Genomic DNA, 18,609 nt, shown 5'->3' with positions numbered 1-18,609 from the left:
GTGAAGGAACTGACATCAAGACACCGACTATCAGGGATGCGAACCAGGGGAAGAGCTGCAGAATTAGACAACTGTCCATCTTTGATTTGCCGAGAGTCTTGGTAGTATGGAATTGTAAAAGTTTTCTTTTTGAAATAGCACGGTCATTTGAGGCATGTATCGTGTCTGTAACTTTTTGTCATTTGCCTCTTGTGAATGCTTAAGACGTTCCCATTTTGATGAAATAAAAAGAATCTTTTTCCTAAATATAGAAACTCTATTTTTACTACTTTATTTATACCTAGCTTTTCCTCTTAGTAATCAAACCGATAAAAAATTGCATTCTGCGATTATGACATATAACGAAACCGCTGGGCGCAACAATTCGGATTACGAGGAATATGACGAGAGTATGATGCCAGACAATCTCCGGCAGGAGATCGAATAACTGAAGAGTCAGAAGAAGCCCAACCTCGAAGAAACGGAAGTAGTCAATCTTGGAAGTGAAGAAGACATGAAAGAAACCATAATCAGCATTCACCTAGAAGCCGAGCAGAAGGAATAAATGATTGAGCTCCTCTGACAGTACGTCGACGTGTTCGCGTGGTCCTATGATGACATGCTAAGATTAAGCACCAACATTGTCTCGCATCGAATACCCACTGACCCTACCAGATCGCTGGTCAAGCAGAAGCCTAGGAAGTTCAAACCTGATTTAAGTCTGAGGATAAAAGAATAGGTGACCAAACAGATAGAGACAAATGTAGTAAGGGTTACCAACTATCCAAGCTGGTTGGCAAATATCATCCCAGCGACCAAAAAGGACAGAAAGACCAGAATATGTGTGGATTACCGTGATCTCAACAAAGCAAGCCTAAAGGATGATTTCCCCTTGCCGAATATCCACATCCCCATCGACAACTGTGCGAAGCATGAGCTGCAGTCATTTATGGATTGTTTTGTTGGATACCATCAAATCCTAATGCGCGAGGAAGACGCAGAGAAGACACATTTACCACTCTTTGGGGCCTCTATTGTTATAGGGTCATGTCGTTCGGTCTCAAGAATACTGACGCCGCCTACATGAGGGCCATGACGACCCTTTTCACGACATGATTCATAAGGAGATCGAAGTGTGTGTGGATGATGTCATTATAAAATCTCGAAAGAGTTCAGAGCACTTGGATGACCTGGGAAAATGTTTCGAACGCCTGCGAAGGTATGATTTGAAGCTGAATCCAGCAAAGTGTGCGTTCGGAGTCCCCGCTGGAAAACTATTAGATTTTACTGTAAGTAGGAAAAGGATAGAATTGGACCCATCAAAGATCAAAGCCATCCAGGAATTACCACCACCAAAGAGCAAGAAAGATGTCATGAGTTTCTTGGGAAGAGTAAATTACATCAATCACTTCATAGCCCATTCCACAGTAATCTGTGAACCCATCTTCAAACTGTTAAAAAAGGATGCTGCAACGAAATGGACGGAGGAGTGATAGAAAGCCTTCGACAGAATCAAAGAGTATCTTTCAAACCCACCAGTGTTGGTTCCATCTAAACCATGGAAACCATTTTTGCTCTATTTTTTAGTCCTAGACAATGCCTTCGGCTGTTTATTGGGGCAGCATGACGAAACTAGGAGAAAGGAGCAGGCCATCTACTACTTAAGGAAGAAGTTCACACCGTGCGAGGCCAAGTACACCTTGATAGAATGCACTAGTTGTGCTCTGACTTGGATTGCTCAGAAGTTAAGGCATATTATGTCGACATATACCACACATCTGATATCTTGGCTCGACCCGCTCAAGTACATTTTTCAGAAGCCAATGCCTACCGGGAAGCTATCTAAATGGTAAATTCTTCTCAGCAAATTTGACATTGTGTACATAACTCAGAAGGCTATCAAAGGACAAGCTCTAGCTGACCACCTCACTGAGAATCCAGTGGATGGGGATTACGAACCACTTACCACGTATTTCCCTGATGAAGAAGTACTATTTGTCGGGGAAGATATTGTAGAATCATACTATGGATGGAAGGTGTTTTTCGATAGAGTAGAAAACTTCAAAGGAATCGGGATTGGGGTAGTCCTTATTTCAGAATCTGGACAACACTATCCAGCATCGACAAAGATAAGATTCCCTTGTACCTATAATATGGCTGAATACGAGGCATGCACCCTTGTGATTTGCTGATTCACCAAGTCCTAGGAGAATGGTCAACTAAGAATGTCAAGATACTGCCATACCTACATTGCATGAAGGAACTATATAAGAAGTCACAAAGATAGAGTTCAGGAATGTCCCCAAAATTCAGAAAGAGTTCGCAGACGCCCTTGCAACATTGTCATACATGATTCAGCATCCAGACAAGAACGACATCGACCCCATTGAGATAGAAATCAGGGATCAACATGCCTATTGCTTCCATGTAAATGAAGAACCATATGGTAAACCTTGGTATCATGATATCAAGAAGTTCCTTGTGACCCAGGAGTACCTAGAAAATGCCATTAATGGTCAAAAGCGAGCCCTCAAGAGGTTGGTAAACCACTTTTTCCTCAATGGGGAAATCTTGTATAGGAGGACCCCAGAATTAGGTTTGCTAAGATGTGTAGACGCTGCCGAAGTGTTGGAAGAAATACATGCAGGAACGTGCGGACCCCACATGAACGTGAACACATTAGCCAAGAAGATTTTGAGAGCTGGATGACTATGGAAAGCGACAACATCCGCTATGTGCAGAAGTGTCACCAGTGCTAGATTCATGGAGATTTCATCCGGGTTCCACTAAATGAATTAAATATAATGGGTTCACCCTAGCCTTTTGCAGTATGGGGCATGGACATGGTAGGGCCCATAGAGCCTGCAGTGTCAAACGAACATCGTTTCGTTTTGGTAGCCATTGACTATTTTATTAAATGGGTCGAGGCATTTACGTACAAGGCCGTAGCAAAGAAGGTAGTGGCAGATTTTGTCCGGAACAACATCGTTTGCAGATTTGGGATACTAAAGTGTGATGACTTGATAGGTCATCTTAGGTTTCAGAACCTAATTTTGTATTTCGAGGCCTCAAATACCTCATTTTAGCCTTCCTCGATTTGCGTGCGCAGTTCATGTGTTCTTCCGGAAGGCCTATATGTTAAAAACTGATAAAATAAGAATTTCGCCTTAAAAACTCATTTGGGTTGACTTTGGTCAACGTTTTGAGCAAACGAACCCGGATTCGTGTTTTAACGGTCTCGGTGGGTCCGTATCGTAATTTGGGACCTGGGCATATGCCCCGAATCGAATTTGAAGGTCCCTAACTCAAGTTATTGATTTTTGTTGGAAATTGAAAGTTTGAAAGTTTTATGATTTTTTAAGAATCGACTGATGTTTGGTCTTGTTGATACCGGGTCCATATTTTGGTTCTGGAACCCGGTACAGGTCCACTATTATATATATGATTTGTCTGTCAAATTTGGTGAGAAACGAAGATGGTTTAGCGTGATTCGGACGTTCGGTTGTGAAAAGAGAAATTTTAAAGTTTTCTTGAGAATTTTATTTGATTTGGTTTCTGATTCGTAGTTCTAGGCATTATTTTGTTGTTTTGTTCGCGCGAGCGAGTTCGTATGAGGTTTTTGGACTTGTGTGCATAATTAGTTTGGAGCACCGAGGGCTCGGGTGAGTTTCGGATAGGCTACGAGTGTTTTGAAACTTAGAAAATCTGGTTTTTTTATGCTTCAGCTGTTATCTGTTGTCTTCTTCTTTGCGTTCGCGAAGGTACTCTCACGAACGCGAAGAGTAAACTGGGGCAGGGTGATATTCTTAATCGCGAACGCGAAGCAACAGGGCCCTTACCCTTCGCGAACGCGACCAGCTTCTCGCGAACGCGAAGCTTTAGGGACCTAGGGGAGGCGTCAGTTATTCTTCTACGCGAATGCGAGCATTGGCTCGCGAACGCGAAGCCCAAGGGGGAGCAGCCTTCGCGAACGCGAAGGAGGACTCGCGAACACGAAAGCCACTCGGGATGCTGCTCATCGCGAACGCGGCAGGCCCTTCGCGAACACGAAGAAGGCCTAACGCCTGTGACTTAAAATAGAACAGTAGCGGGATTTTCCCAAAATTTCATAACCCTTCCATTAGAACTCGGCCTAGGAGCGATTTTGAAGAGAAAACTCAACATCAATTCATAGGTTTGTACTATTTAACTCATTTTCTTCCATTTCTAACATCACCCATCAATTCCTAGCCCTAATCTTGGTTCTTTCACGGAAGAAAACTAGGGATTTAGGAAGAATTGGGATTTTTTGCAAATTGGGGATTCAGACCTCAATTTGTGGTCGGATTCCGAAACTAGTTACATAATCGGGCTCGGGGTGAATGGGTAAATGAATTTTGGTCCGAACCTCGGGTTTTGACCAAGCGGGCCCGAGGTTGATTTTTGACTTTTTGGAAGAAAGTTTGGGAAATCTAAATTTATGCATTTTAATTGATTCCTTTAGCAATATTTGATATTATTGAGTCAATTGTGGTTAGATACGAGTGAGTTGGAGGCAGATTCTAGAGGAAAACCTGTGATTGAGCATTGAGTGGCCTTTGGAGCGAGGTAAGTGTTGTGTCTAACCTTGACTTGAGGGAATTAGGAACCCTCGGATTATGTGTTATGTGAATTTCATGTGAGCGGTGTATATGCAAGGTGACGAGTGCTTATGCGCTGTCGAATTATCAGTTTCCCTATTTTTCCCGCTTTTCTTTAATTATCTCATTCCCTGCCTTAATTGTTATATGCTCTAAATGTGTTTCCATGCCTAATTGCTACCTGTTAATCAACGTCTTCTCCTGTTTATGATATTAGATCTTTTCATAGTTTCATAATCTCCTGCTATTTGCTCAAGTTGGTTTATTTGCACTTCCTAGTTGTAAATTTATGGACTGGTCTCGCTGTGTAGTATTACTTATGTAGATCCTCACGTTGTACCAGATTTCCTATTTGGTTAAGTTTGGTATTTATGGATTGTAAAGGCTTTCCGTGATTTGAATTGTAAATTTTACTGTGCACCTTGAGTACTTGGTATTGATATGGTGGGATCGGGTTGCATGCCGTAACATGTGTAATAAGGGAGGATTAATGTGGTGGAATAAGGGTGAATCTATATTGTACGGTGGGATCGGGTTGCACGCCGCAACAGGTGTAATAAGGGTGGATTGTTTTGGTGGACTAAGGGTGAATTATGATACCGATATTGTGATATGGTGGGATCGGGTTGTGCGCCGCAACACCCATATATATACTCATTGTTGTTAATGTTATTACAAGGAAATAAGGGAGGAATATGTGATGTACGGTGGGATCGGGTTGCGCGCCGCAATAACCTATGTGTTTACATTTCCCTGAGTTGTGTTAGTTTCACGGTACTTTCTTTTGAACTTAAGGATTGGTAATTCTAAAAGTCGCTGGCTTATTTTCAAATTACTGCTTTATTTCGCTCTGTATACCCTTTTTCTGTCTTTATTATATATATTGCGTACAAGTTGTAGTGTGAGTGATCCGCCTTAGCCTCATCACTACTTCGTCGAGGTTAGGCTCGGCACTTACAGAGTACATGGGTTCGGTTGTACTCATACTACACTTTTCACTTCTTATACAGATTTTGACATTGGTCCCAGCTGATCGAGAGGCGTAGCAGCTCGGACTGGTTCATTGGAGACTCAAGGTAGATCTGTTGGCGTTTGCAGACCTTGAAGTCCCCATCTATCTTTTCTGGGTTTTTTTTACTGTTTCTTTCGTTCAAATAATTGTATTTCTTTCAGACTTTTACTTGAAGTAAATCCTAGAAGTTCGTGAATTGTGACTCCAGATCCGGGTTGTAGTAAATATTGAGGTTGTTATATTATTCAGTACTCGCTTTAATTCGTTTTACCTTATTTGTTGTTATTTATTGAATTAAATAAGGATTGGCTTAATAATCCTCTAACGTTGTCTTGCCTAACAAGTGAAATGTTAGGCGCCATCATAGTCCCGAAAGATAGGAATTTTGGGTTGTGACACAAAGTCTATCATCACTGATAATGCCTCCAATCTCAATAGCGACCTCATAAGGGAAATCTGCGAGAAATTCAGAATCGTCCACCGCAATTCCATAACTTACAGACCATAAATGAATGGGGCAGTCAAGGCAGCTAACAAGAATATCAAGAGGATTATGCGAAAGATAGTGGACAATCACAAACAATCGCACGAGAAGTTACCTTTCGCTCTATTAGGTTACCGGGCTACCATGAGAACATCTACTGGGGCAACGTCGTATATGTTAGTATACGGAACTGAAGCAGTGATACCGGTAGAAGTCAAAATTTTGTCATTAAGAGTCATTTAAGAAGCAAAATTAGAGGATGCGGAGTGGATACGGGCTAGGAAAGAGTAGTTCATGCTCATTGACGAGAAAAGAATGGATGCAGTATGTCATGAACAGTTATACCAGAACAGGGTGGCTAGAGAATTTAACAAAAAAGTGAAGCCTCGCCAATTCAAACTGGGGTAGTTGGTTCTGAAGAAAATCTTTCCTCATCAAGAAGAAGCTAAAGGGAAGTTTGCACCGAACTAGCAAGGTCATTACATGGTCCACAGAGCATTGTCTGGTGGAGCTCTAATCTTAGCAGAAATGGATGGAAGATTCAGCACTAAGCCAATCAACTCGGACGCAATCAAGAGATATTATGCCAGAATACAGAGAGAGTTAGGATTTTGATGTAACAGAATTACGTTCAACCTGACTTCCCACAGAGGAATACGTAGGCAACCCACGTAGGGTTTGATTTTCTCTCCCCTTTCTTTTGTAATAGAAAACCAAAAATCATTTTTTGTATGTTGTTCAAGAACTACACTGACTTAATTTCCTCAGAAACGAATACGTAGGCAATCCTCATCGGATTCAATCATCTTTTGTAATTCAACTATGTTTTGGCCTGATTCCACTTGGATACGTAAGTTGTCTGAGTTAGACTCGGCCATTTTCATCTCTTAATCTCATCATCTTGCATCTATTGTAATTGAACTACGTTCTGACCTGATTCTGTTTTAGATACGTAGGATTCCTGAGTTAGGCTTGTTCTATTCATCGCATTTTATCATTATCCCACAAACTACATTCAGACCTGATTCCCTTTTGGATACGTAGGCAACTTGAAAGGGTTCGGTCATATCCTTAGGAAACCTCTGCAATGCATTAGCTTTAATTAGGACACAGTCGCAACGGCCAGTAGCCGCGTTGTCAGAGACACCATGGAAGATCTACAACAACAGGATGAAGTTCCCAGAAGGATACATTCGCGTGTGGATAACCTTTCGTAACATGTCATAATCCGGGATGACGACGTCTGCCTTAAAAGAAACAAGAAGTTTCAAAATATTTTCTAAAATTATATATAAAGTAATTTGTTCCATCTACCAAACTTCGTGGTGCAATCATGTCAAAGGCATGGGCAAATCAATATCACGATCGGCGCAAAACAACTCCCCCTACTAAGAAGTTTTTTTTGAGTGCAGGGTCAACAGTGAGTAAAGAATCGTTGGGACCACATTGGGGCAAATGACGGACCCGCCACTTGATTAAGATTATCTTTCCCCCCCCCCCTTTACTTAAAATTTTCAAGAACAACTAAAGCTAACTCTTGAATCCGTTGCAGTTGCTTCGGAATCGAATAGCAGACACAAAAATCTGTAAATAACAAACCGCCTGCTCAATCAATCAGAGCATCATGTACAAATCGCACATCGGTTTCACTCATCGAAGTACTGTAAATAGAAAGCCATCTGCTTAATCAATCGGAGCATATTGTACAAAACAAACGTCGGTTTCGCCAATCGAAGCCCTGTATATAGCAAACTGTCAGCTCAATCAATCAGAGTGCATTGTACAAATCAAACGTCGGCTTCGCCAACTGGAGTCTTGTATATATCAAACCGCAAACTTCGCCAATGAAAAGCAATCTGCAGCACTGCTCCGTCAATCATGAATGCCGGAATAGATAGTCGCAAACCTCGTCTCTAACGTTCTGTCAATCGATGGCCGCAACTTAGCTTCGCAGTCAAGAGTATCTCTAGGGCATGCAAATATTTTGTTTTGCTATTACCTTGAATGTTTTAACGTTTCGTTCGTGCAACTTTAGGCATGATTATGATCGCTCCCGAGTAGAGATTACTTTACATTTTTTAGTGCAAAGCTCTCCCAACAAGCGAAGACGCACTCTGCGAATGAAGCTCTCCCAACAAACGGAGACATTTCTCAAAGCTCTCCCAGCAAACGGGGACGCACTTTACCAATCAAGCTCTCCCAATGAGCGAAGACAATTTTCAAATGCTCCGACAGGTGCGGAACGGTACCCAGTCCGGATAACAAATCAAGTCAGGATCAAGTATCTCATTATCCCAATCCCAAATAACGGCTGCTCGCCGGTAGCCAGGCATCATCATTCCTGCATCATTTACATCACATCTTAATATATTCTACATTACAAAATATTGGTATGCGTGTATTTTACTTTATTTTGCAAAAACAAAACACCACTGCGTGGAACTACTTCTTAGCAGCAGACCAGACTACAACGCTATGAGGACATCCAACCCAGTAGCGGGCTCAAGATCCCAGCTCAAGATGACCAGCGAGCTCAAAATTGCGAATCATTGAAATCAGGCCGCAAAATTCAAGCCATCATGAGTGACCCTTTCGTCTCGTCGTATCGTCACAATATGATACTGGCGCAATTCCTGCGAGTGCCGCTTCCTCAAAGTCCCTACTCCAGAATTACAGATTCTTCCAAAGCCAGAATTCGGCCCAATAATCCCAAATCTTTCCAGAGTCTTCCTCTATTCAATCCTACAATTCACCATCCTCATTTCCTGCAATACTTGCCTAAAAGTCGGGACAAAATTGGCTTTGGTTCAATTTCTTTGCCCGAAAACTCTTTCATCGTCTCCGGTCAAAGAGGGGCAGTTGTTGACGGCCAATTTTGACCCTCTCTTTTAAAATTAATTTATTCACGCTTAACAACTCACAATAAATGCTTTAAAAGTATTTTTCAATTAATGAATATCTCTTTTATAAATTAATTAAGTATTAGTTTCAAAATTAATCACATAGTACAAATATTATGTAATTACAAATGTATTTATTATCATAAAAATAAATTTTGTATATACATTACATAGGTTTTATAATTTGGCAAAATTACTCCTTAATTTCCAGTGATTAGGTTACTATGTTAATATTTTAAAATTAGTGCAATAATTCAAAATGTGCGTAATTTATAGATAATTAATTAAAATAATTAGCAATATGTAGTAATTATAATTCTACCACATTTTATTAAAATTGTTAAGTTTATTTAAATTGATTTTAAAAAGTTAAAAACTGAAAGGCTACAATTGCAATTCCTTCATTAAAAATAAAGTGGATATTCCCTAAATTAAAACCAGCCCAAATACCAGGCCCAAGTCGGAATTAACCCAGTTCAAACACCCCATCCCTTTCCAACTTGGCAATCCATGCCATTCTTATTGAACCAATTAGAGTATGCCACGTAACCCACTAATCCCACTCACAAAACAAACACAAGCAATCTGAGTCGTTGATTCAAATCATCAATAGTCACAAATTATTCCCTATTTTTCGTTTAATCTCGACCCACTATCAGAAATTATCTCAGCCATTGGATCACACAGATCCAACGGTACCCGTAATTTCCCGAAATTGATTTTCAAAAATGTGTAACACCCCGATTTATCAGGGTCGTTGATCAAATGATCCAACGGCCCAGATCCCTTCCCTCGACTTTAACTTAGAGATACGGCTAACCCACATCTCCCAAAACCCTAATCATTTCCCCTTTGAACCATCGTCCTTCTTTCCCTTTTTCTCTCGACTCTCGTCTGCCCTAAACTCCATCAATCAACAGACCTTGCACAAATTAGTGCAAGGTCAAAAAATCAGTCTCAAATCATCTCGTTTGCCTCTCATATCCACGATTCTCAATGAATCTTTGCGTATTTCATCACTAAAAATCAAAACTCCCAAATCAAAACCCTAACCTCAGAGATGAAATTTTAAATCGCTGCTGACCTTTCAAATTCGTGGCATGCATGGTTGTTCCTTTTGTTCCTGCACTCTTGGTCCCGTCGTTCTTTCCATTTTCACCATTTGATTTCAAAACCCTAGTTGAAGAAATCAGACCAAAAGGGTGAAACTTCAAACTCGCCTGATTTCTTCTTTCGTTATTTCAAATCAAAGTGAGCAGGAGGTGTTAGTTGGCTTCATCATCAATATTCGACACCCAGAGGTCAAATGCAATGACCTCTGGGTATTAGGGTTCTGACAGTTGGTTTCTTGTGCTTCAACATTCATCCTCTCATAACTATCCACTCATGTAAACTCAAACACTAATTTCCCCTTTGTTTTCTCTGATTTTACCCGACTATGCTCATATCATCAACTCATCGTCACTCTCCACTATCTTACTTTGAAATCTGAAACTCTAGAGGCAGTGAATGCCACTATAAAATGAAGCTTCAAAGCCCTCATCTAACAGACACCAACCAACAATCTAACACGAACGAACACACACAGAAAAAAAAAAACACTAAGCAATTAGTGTTTCTTGTCTTAGGTGTCTTACTGTTTTCTCTCTCTTTTGTCGAGTTTCTTTTGCTGGTTCAAGTTTGAAAGTTCTGGGATCTTTGAGCAACAAAGGAATTCGTTTGGTCTGCTGCCTTTAAGAAGGTCAACATCTTTCTCTCCTTTTTTCTTTTGTTCATCTCTTTGAATGATTTAGATATTTCAAGTTAGGTTCAGTAGATTATAATCATTATATATGTGTTCAACTTGTTGATATTTATAACTTGTTAATTTAGCGATTGTTTATGACTAGCCTGTTCTGTTATGATTCCTTAAGTGATAATCAATTAAGTCATAAATGATGCTTGTTGATCTCTGCCCTGAATTTTCTAACAGTCCCCGTGCTTAGATATGATGTGCTTATATTTAATATGAACGTCATGGTTTTCATTGATTTGTAGTAAACTCATCTATGTTTGTTGTACTTATGTAATTTTGTGAGCTTTAGAAGCTAACTTTACTACTTGATAGTTATTGCTAAAAATGAAGCATGAACTTGTTCAAGACTTATATGTCCTTGCCTCTTAACCTTGAGCCTAACCTTGAAGTGTCTCTGCTTGTGTTTGTCCAACTATTTTACTGAGTTATCACTATAGTCTTTTACTTTATTTTAGACATCATTATTCTTGAACCAATCATGCTCATCTAAACTTCATGCCTTTCCCTTCGCTGATGATTCTGCTGAGATTTCATCTTGTTGCCCTGCACCTTATTTGCCTTATGGTTGAGTTCATTATTTGGTAATCTTAACTAATGTACACTTGAGAGCTCAATAAGTCCATATCGCCTGACTAAGTTGAAAGAATTCAAGTGTTTAATTGCTTCTCTTCTGTGTATCTGTATTCACTGACTCTGAGGGTAATTTTTGGGCTGTCACTATAACTTTCCTATGGTCATGCTCAACTGTTGTATGCATAGGAAAACTACTTTATTTGCATCAAGCTATTTTTTTCTCATGAATCTTTGTTGCATATATATTCTATAAGGTTAAACTATTTTCCTCTTCTTAGTGTAAGTCATGATCTTGTTTGGATAAAGTCAACTAGTAATTATTGCACAACTGAGTTTGTTTATTCCATAGTCAGTTGAGATCTTCATATACATGTGTAATTCTAAAACTGGTACAATACATCCCTGTCCTTAATCTCTTTGAGCCACTGTTGAGTTTTTGTGAAGTTTGCATGCATCTATCATTGACTTAGCCTCCATAAAAATAGGATTTTGACATATTGCTATAACCACTTGATAGTTTTAGGAACTGAAGCATGACCATTTCATACCTATATGCTAGACTAGATTTATTTTTGAGTTTGAATTGGTTTTGATGCAATGTTTTCCATCTCCTTTCTTTACCAACATGTTGATCTGATTCTGTAATTGGTTCTCTAATGTGCAAAGTTCCCCTGCTTATATGAGATCAATATCTCATTCACCTTGTCTATGTACAGTTGACTGAATGTTACTAGTATCCATGCTTAACTTTTTAACACCATGCTCTGTCTTGAACCATGCTCAGTCCTTCTTCTTACTGTTAATCTAAAACTTAATCTGACTTTCTAAACTTGAGAAGTCCATTTTTTGATATTGATTGAACATGATAACTTGCTAACACTGTTAGAAGCATGATCTTGTTGAGACCTTAGGGATCCCATGTTTAAATCTATGAGTTTGTAATCATGATGAGGGTTCAGTCCCATAACTTTGATAATCTCTCTGTAACAAGTGCTGACTATGACTGTTGGTTTGAATCTACCCTGATGACTTTAAATTGCCAAGTGATGATTGTTAAAACCTGTTTGAATATGTTGTGCCTTAGTGATTCATTCCTTCAATTGTGTGATTATGAAACCTCTTTGTATCTATGTATATTCTGAACTTAGCACCTTTCCTTTTAGGTTTCCTTGATATGAAGTCCTCTAGTCAGTATTACAGTAATAGGTATTCTCCTGTGTTATTAAGAGGAAAGTATATATTTTGTGGTAAGTAATACTTTAGTACGTAGTTTGCATTGGAAGGGCCTCATTAGAACTTAAACCCGTAAGAAAAATATGTCGTTAGTGATTAAGGGCATTTGGGAGCGGAGTTCGACTCTCGGTTAGGTTACCCTTTCCGGCACAAGCATTGCCCTAGGTCTTGAGTCCCTTGGGAACTTTAAAGTGTCAGGGGATCCAAAGGGAGTATTGACCTCGAGTGGGGTTCCCTTCTTAGCTCTTAATTCATTGACACATTCGGTTCTTTAAGGGTTTAGTATTTAATGACAACAAAAGGTTTTCAATATAGTTATTTGCGAAGTAAAGCTACCACATTAATATGTAATTTACTCTACCATATTAATCTTATTCCTGCTTCAATTATCTGTTTATGTATTTGTTATGCATATCAAAATATATTATGTAGTTAGAATATGTTAAATGTATTGGATATATATCTAATGACCTTCTTATTTTTCACATGTACATCCGTTTGGGCCTCTGAATTCTTGATGAACTCAGGTCAATTCCAGTTATATTGCATCTCATTGAGGAGTTCAAAGTCAGCTTGTATCTGCATCTCTTCACCGCTAGGCCTACCTTCTTAAGGCCCAATCACAGAGTCCAGTCCTCTTTCCCTCAACTCCTTTATCATTATTATTGCCTCGTTAATTTAGTTTGTTGCTTCTACTAGTTTAATGTTAGTTGTATTTGTTATGTCTTTATTGTTATTTTATCTCTTATGTATACAACACTCATATATTAGAACACGTGCTATTTTTCCTTTTATGCTTTAGTATCATATGAACTTAGGCAAGCCTTAAATGATATAGGATTAAAAGGAAAAATTAGCTAATAGTAGATCCTTAGTTCGCTAGTTATAATCTGCTCGCTTATTATTATGTTTTGTGCTCAACCTTCTTTCCTTCAAAGATTTTGAAATCCTGAACTTAGTGAACAACAACTTTATTTCAAAAAGGAAAAATCAGATTTCAACTTCATTTTTCAAAAAGGAAAATCAGAACTTCAAAGAATTGGTGCCTAACACTTTCCCCTTAGAATTTTTACTTTACTCTTAATGAGATGATTTATGGCTACACAAATATTTAACAATTATTTTAGACCAATTTTTTTTAAAGTGCTTAGTTCTTACCAGTATTTTAAAAGGCGAAGGCCAGGGGCGGCTCGACATAATATGGGGTCTAAGACGAAAATAAAAAGTGAGGCCTTAAATATTTTAATTACTTTTTTTACTCTTATAATTTATCAAAATCTAAAGAAGTTATAATCAGTTTTAATTATTGCGAATATTTAACCAATTTGTTTAATCTTTCTTGTGTTATCATGTTGAACTTAACACTTTTAATTCTAAATATAAGTTGAAACAAATAATATTGTAGTAACTACTATATTTCAAGAGTCATTCAATGTTGAGGACGAATGTTAATAATTACTTATAAAAGTAGCTTGAAAATGTCTACAAAGACACTCAAAGAATAAGAAAATTTATTTTAAACTAACATTGTAAGAAGATCGATTTAAGTTGGGACGAATTAAAGACATGAAACAACTAGTAACTACAATTTAAGATGTGTAAAACTTTTAGCTATAAATATTTTAATTTTAAAGTATTATATATATATATATATATATATATATATATATATATATATATATATATATATATATATATATATATATATATATATATTTAGGGGAAGTTACATGCTATACCTCCATATATTCCAAAACATATCACGATATTCTACTTTGGAATACAATCCAAACCTAACTTACCATAATATTCTAATTTAGAATACAATATTCTAACTAAACGGGCCATAATATTTTAATTTGGAATATAATATTCAAACTAATGATACCACAATATTTCAATTGAAAATCCAAACATAGCTTACCATAATATTCTAATGAAGAATACAATATCCAAACTAAACATACCATAATATTCTAATAAAATATACTACAGTATTCTAATTTGGGATACAATATTCAAACCAAATATATTACAATATAGCTTACCATAATATTCTAATGAAGAATACAATATCCAAACTAAACATAGCACAATATTCTAATAAAACATACTGCAGTATTCTAATTTGGAATACAATATTCAAACCAAATATATTACAATATAGCTTACCATAATATTCTAATGAAGAATACAATATCCAAACTAAACATACCATAATATTCTAATAAAACATACTACAATATTCTAATTTGGAATATAATATTCAAATCAAATATATTACAATATTTTAATTTGGAATACAATATCCGAAGTTCCGAACCAAACATACTACAACATTTTAATTTGAAATATAGTATCCAAAGAAAATATGCCATATTTTTTCTAAACATGCTACAGTATTCTAATTTGAAATAGAATTCCAAATTAAATATATCACAATATTCTAATTTGGAATATACAGTAATATATTTTAGAATAAAGTAGGTATACATGATAAAATAATTTTATAAAGTAGGTATATAGAGTAAAATAAATATTTTAATTGTATATGGTGTTAATTAATATTTTCAATGGGCATACCACGTAGATTCCCCTAATATTTATAGATTTTAGGGCCCTAAGTATTGTGGGGGCCTAAGGCCATTGTCTTACTGGCCTTAGACTCCAGCCGGCCCAGACGAAGGCGTGAGGTGGGGCGTTTAACTTAATACGAAGCGAGGCGTAAGCCCCGAGACATGGGGCATAAGTCCTATGGATCTTTTACTATTTGATAATTTTTTTTTATATATATATATATATATATATATATATATATATATATATATATATAATACATAGACAACTTAATAAATTAAAGTTTAAGAAAATTTTAAAAAATAAAATCTCAAAAAAATAAAATATCTAGCATTTTATATAAATATAAATAATACAGTAGTGTTAAAGTTACTACAAGCTAAATTTCAACTATAATATTTTATCTTTCAAACAATTAAAATATCACAATATTTTAAAAAATATTATCAAATTACACGGTTTGCTTCTCTAAATGTTACTAATCAATAAACTCATCAATGATGTAATTTAAAATATTACTCCTCGTGAGTAAATAAAATTGCTTTCAAATAAAAAATAATAATTTTTTGATAATTTTAACAGACATAGAACTAAAATATGGATACCTATAGTAAGTGAAGATATAAATTTTGGCTATTCAAATGATATTCACTCTCCAACGTTCTTAATTAATAAATATGCAATATTATGACTCGTTATTTCGAGGTATTCTATCTTTATATTTCTATGATAGAATAAAACTGTAATAGATCATTAGTTATAAAAATTTGAGTGTCAACAAAGCTAACTAGGGATTTGATGCACGATTTGCGGTAGGAGCTATTAGGCAAGCCCCTAGCGTAGAATGTTTGGCGTGCATCGGGCATACAATCGAGTACTTGGGACATAAGTCTCACCGAATTAAGCCCTACACTTGAGCCTCGTGGCGTTTTGATAGTGCCCCGCCTCCGACCGAGCCTCGAAGCGAGTCCCAAAAAAGCTTTTTAAAACACCGGTTCTTACCAATGACACTCCACTTTCCAAAAGAGTTTATGGGCCTCTTTTTCATTGATAATGACATTGTTCTAGTTTTCCGACTAGAACACGATCATATGATATACGGTCTTATCTGAAAGTACAGTTGATTCATTAAAGAGCTTTTATTACTCTTTCAGTGGGATAAATTACAGTTATAATCTCTTTCCATTTTTATTTTATTTTTTTAAATTATAATCTGATCGGAAATAAGGCCTGTGGGCCAAATTATTTGGGCCTGTCATAGGTTGGACCTTCGTATATGTAGTTTAGGCCCGAAGCTTTCCGAGGCGAGATGTCGGTCCATTAATCGCTGTAAAACTGTAGGAAAAATGATACTGTATAATCACTCTCAAAATAATAGTCGAAAAAGTGTATATTTTATATATTTATATATATATATATATACTTTTAGTATGTTATATACAAAAATTATATAAATTTTATACATTTTTTTGGCTACCAAATGTAAATACTTTCTAGCACGGGCTAAAAGTGATAATACCCCAAAACTGAATTAAATTTAAATTCTATGTTTAATGAAACAGCTTTTATGAAATTGCCGAAGAAAATTTAATCACTGTATTTGATGCTATCACTTATAAGCAAAAAAAACCTATTCGGATTTGGGAATATGCAGACCATACTTAAATTATAATAACTAATTGAAAACCTAAGACTCGTTTAATTCAGTCCACAAAGTTGCTAATATCTGTTACTTTGGTTCATATGGAGCACCCCCATCACCTTGTATATAAACAAGAGAGACCAATTATAAATATCTAGACCCTGCTTATTATTTGAATTTGAAGTAAAATTAATATTTTCTGTTGACACGTTTGCTAACTTTCATTTCCAAGTCTCGTGGTTATCTCTTGTACATTTTCTTAGGCGTGTCTGTCATTTGTCAACACATTTTTGGCGAAAATGATGTAAGCAACGCCTCATCGTAGAATTTCACACGACAATCAAAGATAAATTAATGCATAGGTTCAGCTACTGGCTTTTAAGGAAAGTCAATGCATATGCTAAAACATCATATCTATTAGAAAATGTCTAACATATCTCCACTTCAAATGCTTTTAAATTAATCAATATTTCTAGATATTGAAAACTTCAAACTTAGAATTCTTTTTTATATCAATTCAATTAACATCCAGCAATACTGTCTATTGATGTACAAGGGTTTCAATATTATGAACTTTCGACGTATTTTTTACGGGGTAAATTTAAGGTAGTTGACGTAACTGGTAAAGTTGCTGTCATAAAACAGGGTCTTGCAGGGTAAGACTGCGTACAATAGATCTTGTGGTTCGGCCCTTTTCCGGATCCCGTGTATAGCGGGAGCTTAGTACACCGGGCTGCTTTTTGCGAAGGAGAGCAATGTGTTATCGTTAAGAGCAGACTAATTTTTCATATTTACTTCTTGGCGCTAGATTTTGCTGTTTATCACTGTTTGACTTTCAACCGTGGAAGCAATGTCCACTTCCCTGGAAACATCCTATCGTTAATCGTTCTTCCTCCTTTTAAGCCTAATAATTATGGAACTGACTAGTATTATTTTCCAGGAATGTATCTTTTCCAAAGGATAAGGATAATCCTAATTGTGATATATTACTTTTTTTCAGTTCATTATTATGTAGTAGTAGCTGATTCAAGGTGCAGAGAGGGCTGTGCATTAGCTTTCGCTTCATACTCTCTTCATCGTGGTTATTATGACGAATTTGTGTCCGACGTATCCCGCCGGTTATTCCCGAACGTTTCTATCCCTGAAATCCTTAGCTACAACCCTAGTTTCGTAATCCCGCTTACTCAGGCTGAAGCCAACATCACGATTAAGATTAAAGTACCCTTCCGTTGTGACTGCCTTAATGGCGACGACTACTTGGGACACGTTTTTCCATACAATCTCCGCTCTGGGGATACTTATGGTAGCGTAGCGGCGGAGTATTCCGGTTTGATTACTGAGGAGTGGTTGATGAGGTTTAACAGTTATCCGTATAATAATATTCCGGTTAATAATGTAACGTTGAACGTGACAGTGAATTGCTCGTGTGGGAATAAAGATGTATCCCATGATTATGGGTTGTTCATCACATATCCAATCAGGCCAGGGGAAACTCTGGAGTCGATCGCGTTGGCGACCAATACAAGCTCTGAATTGATCCAGATGTACAATCCAGCGGTGAATTTCAGTGCTGGCACTGGGCTGCTCTACATTCCAGGCAGAGGTGAGTTCGAACATGATAAAAACAACACAAAAGCAGGTTTTTATGCCGACTATTTGGATCATCTATATTTGTTCCACTCTGTTTAGGCACAATTTTGCTCCAATAATTTGCTTTTAATACTGTGAATTAAGGGTTCTGGAAAACTAATTAGATTCTCTAAAGCTCATGTAGTGACATATAGGGTGTGTCTGG

At 37.0% G+C, this 18,609-nt stretch overlaps 2 protein-coding genes across 2 annotated transcripts; both read left to right on the top strand.

Annotated features, from left to right (window-relative positions):
• The first annotated feature begins 2,328 nt into the window (after positions 1 to 2,328).
• LOC104119720 (uncharacterized) lies at positions 2,329 to 2,688 on the top strand. Its single transcript, XM_009631295.1, has one exon. It carries the CDS (start codon positions 2,329 to 2,331, stop codon positions 2,686 to 2,688), a length of 360 nt encoding a protein of 119 aa, XP_009629590.1.
• A 14,628-nt stretch (positions 2,689 to 17,316) lies between these two features.
• Positions 17,317 to 18,609, top strand: LOC138896385 (chitin elicitor receptor kinase 1-like). Its single transcript, XM_070181195.1, has one exon. It carries the CDS (start codon positions 17,757 to 17,759, stop codon positions 18,501 to 18,503), a length of 747 nt encoding a protein of 248 aa, XP_070037296.1. The 5' UTR covers positions 17,317 to 17,756; the 3' UTR covers positions 18,504 to 18,609.

This window comes from Nicotiana tomentosiformis, chromosome 1 (genome assembly GCF_000390325.3).
Source record: "Nicotiana tomentosiformis chromosome 1, ASM39032v3, whole genome shotgun sequence".
Lineage (NCBI taxonomy): Eukaryota > Viridiplantae > Streptophyta > Magnoliopsida > Solanales > Solanaceae > Nicotiana > Nicotiana tomentosiformis.
This window is presented reverse-complemented; position numbering and strand designations above follow the sequence as displayed.

Coding starts and splice junctions, on each gene's coding strand:
- LOC104119720 (XM_009631295.1), top strand. CDS start 2,329: ATGATTCAGCATCCAGACAAGAACGACATCGACCCCATTGAGATAGAA.
- LOC138896385 (XM_070181195.1), top strand. CDS start 17,757: ATGTATCTTTTCCAAAGGATAAGGATAATCCTAATTGTGATATATTAC.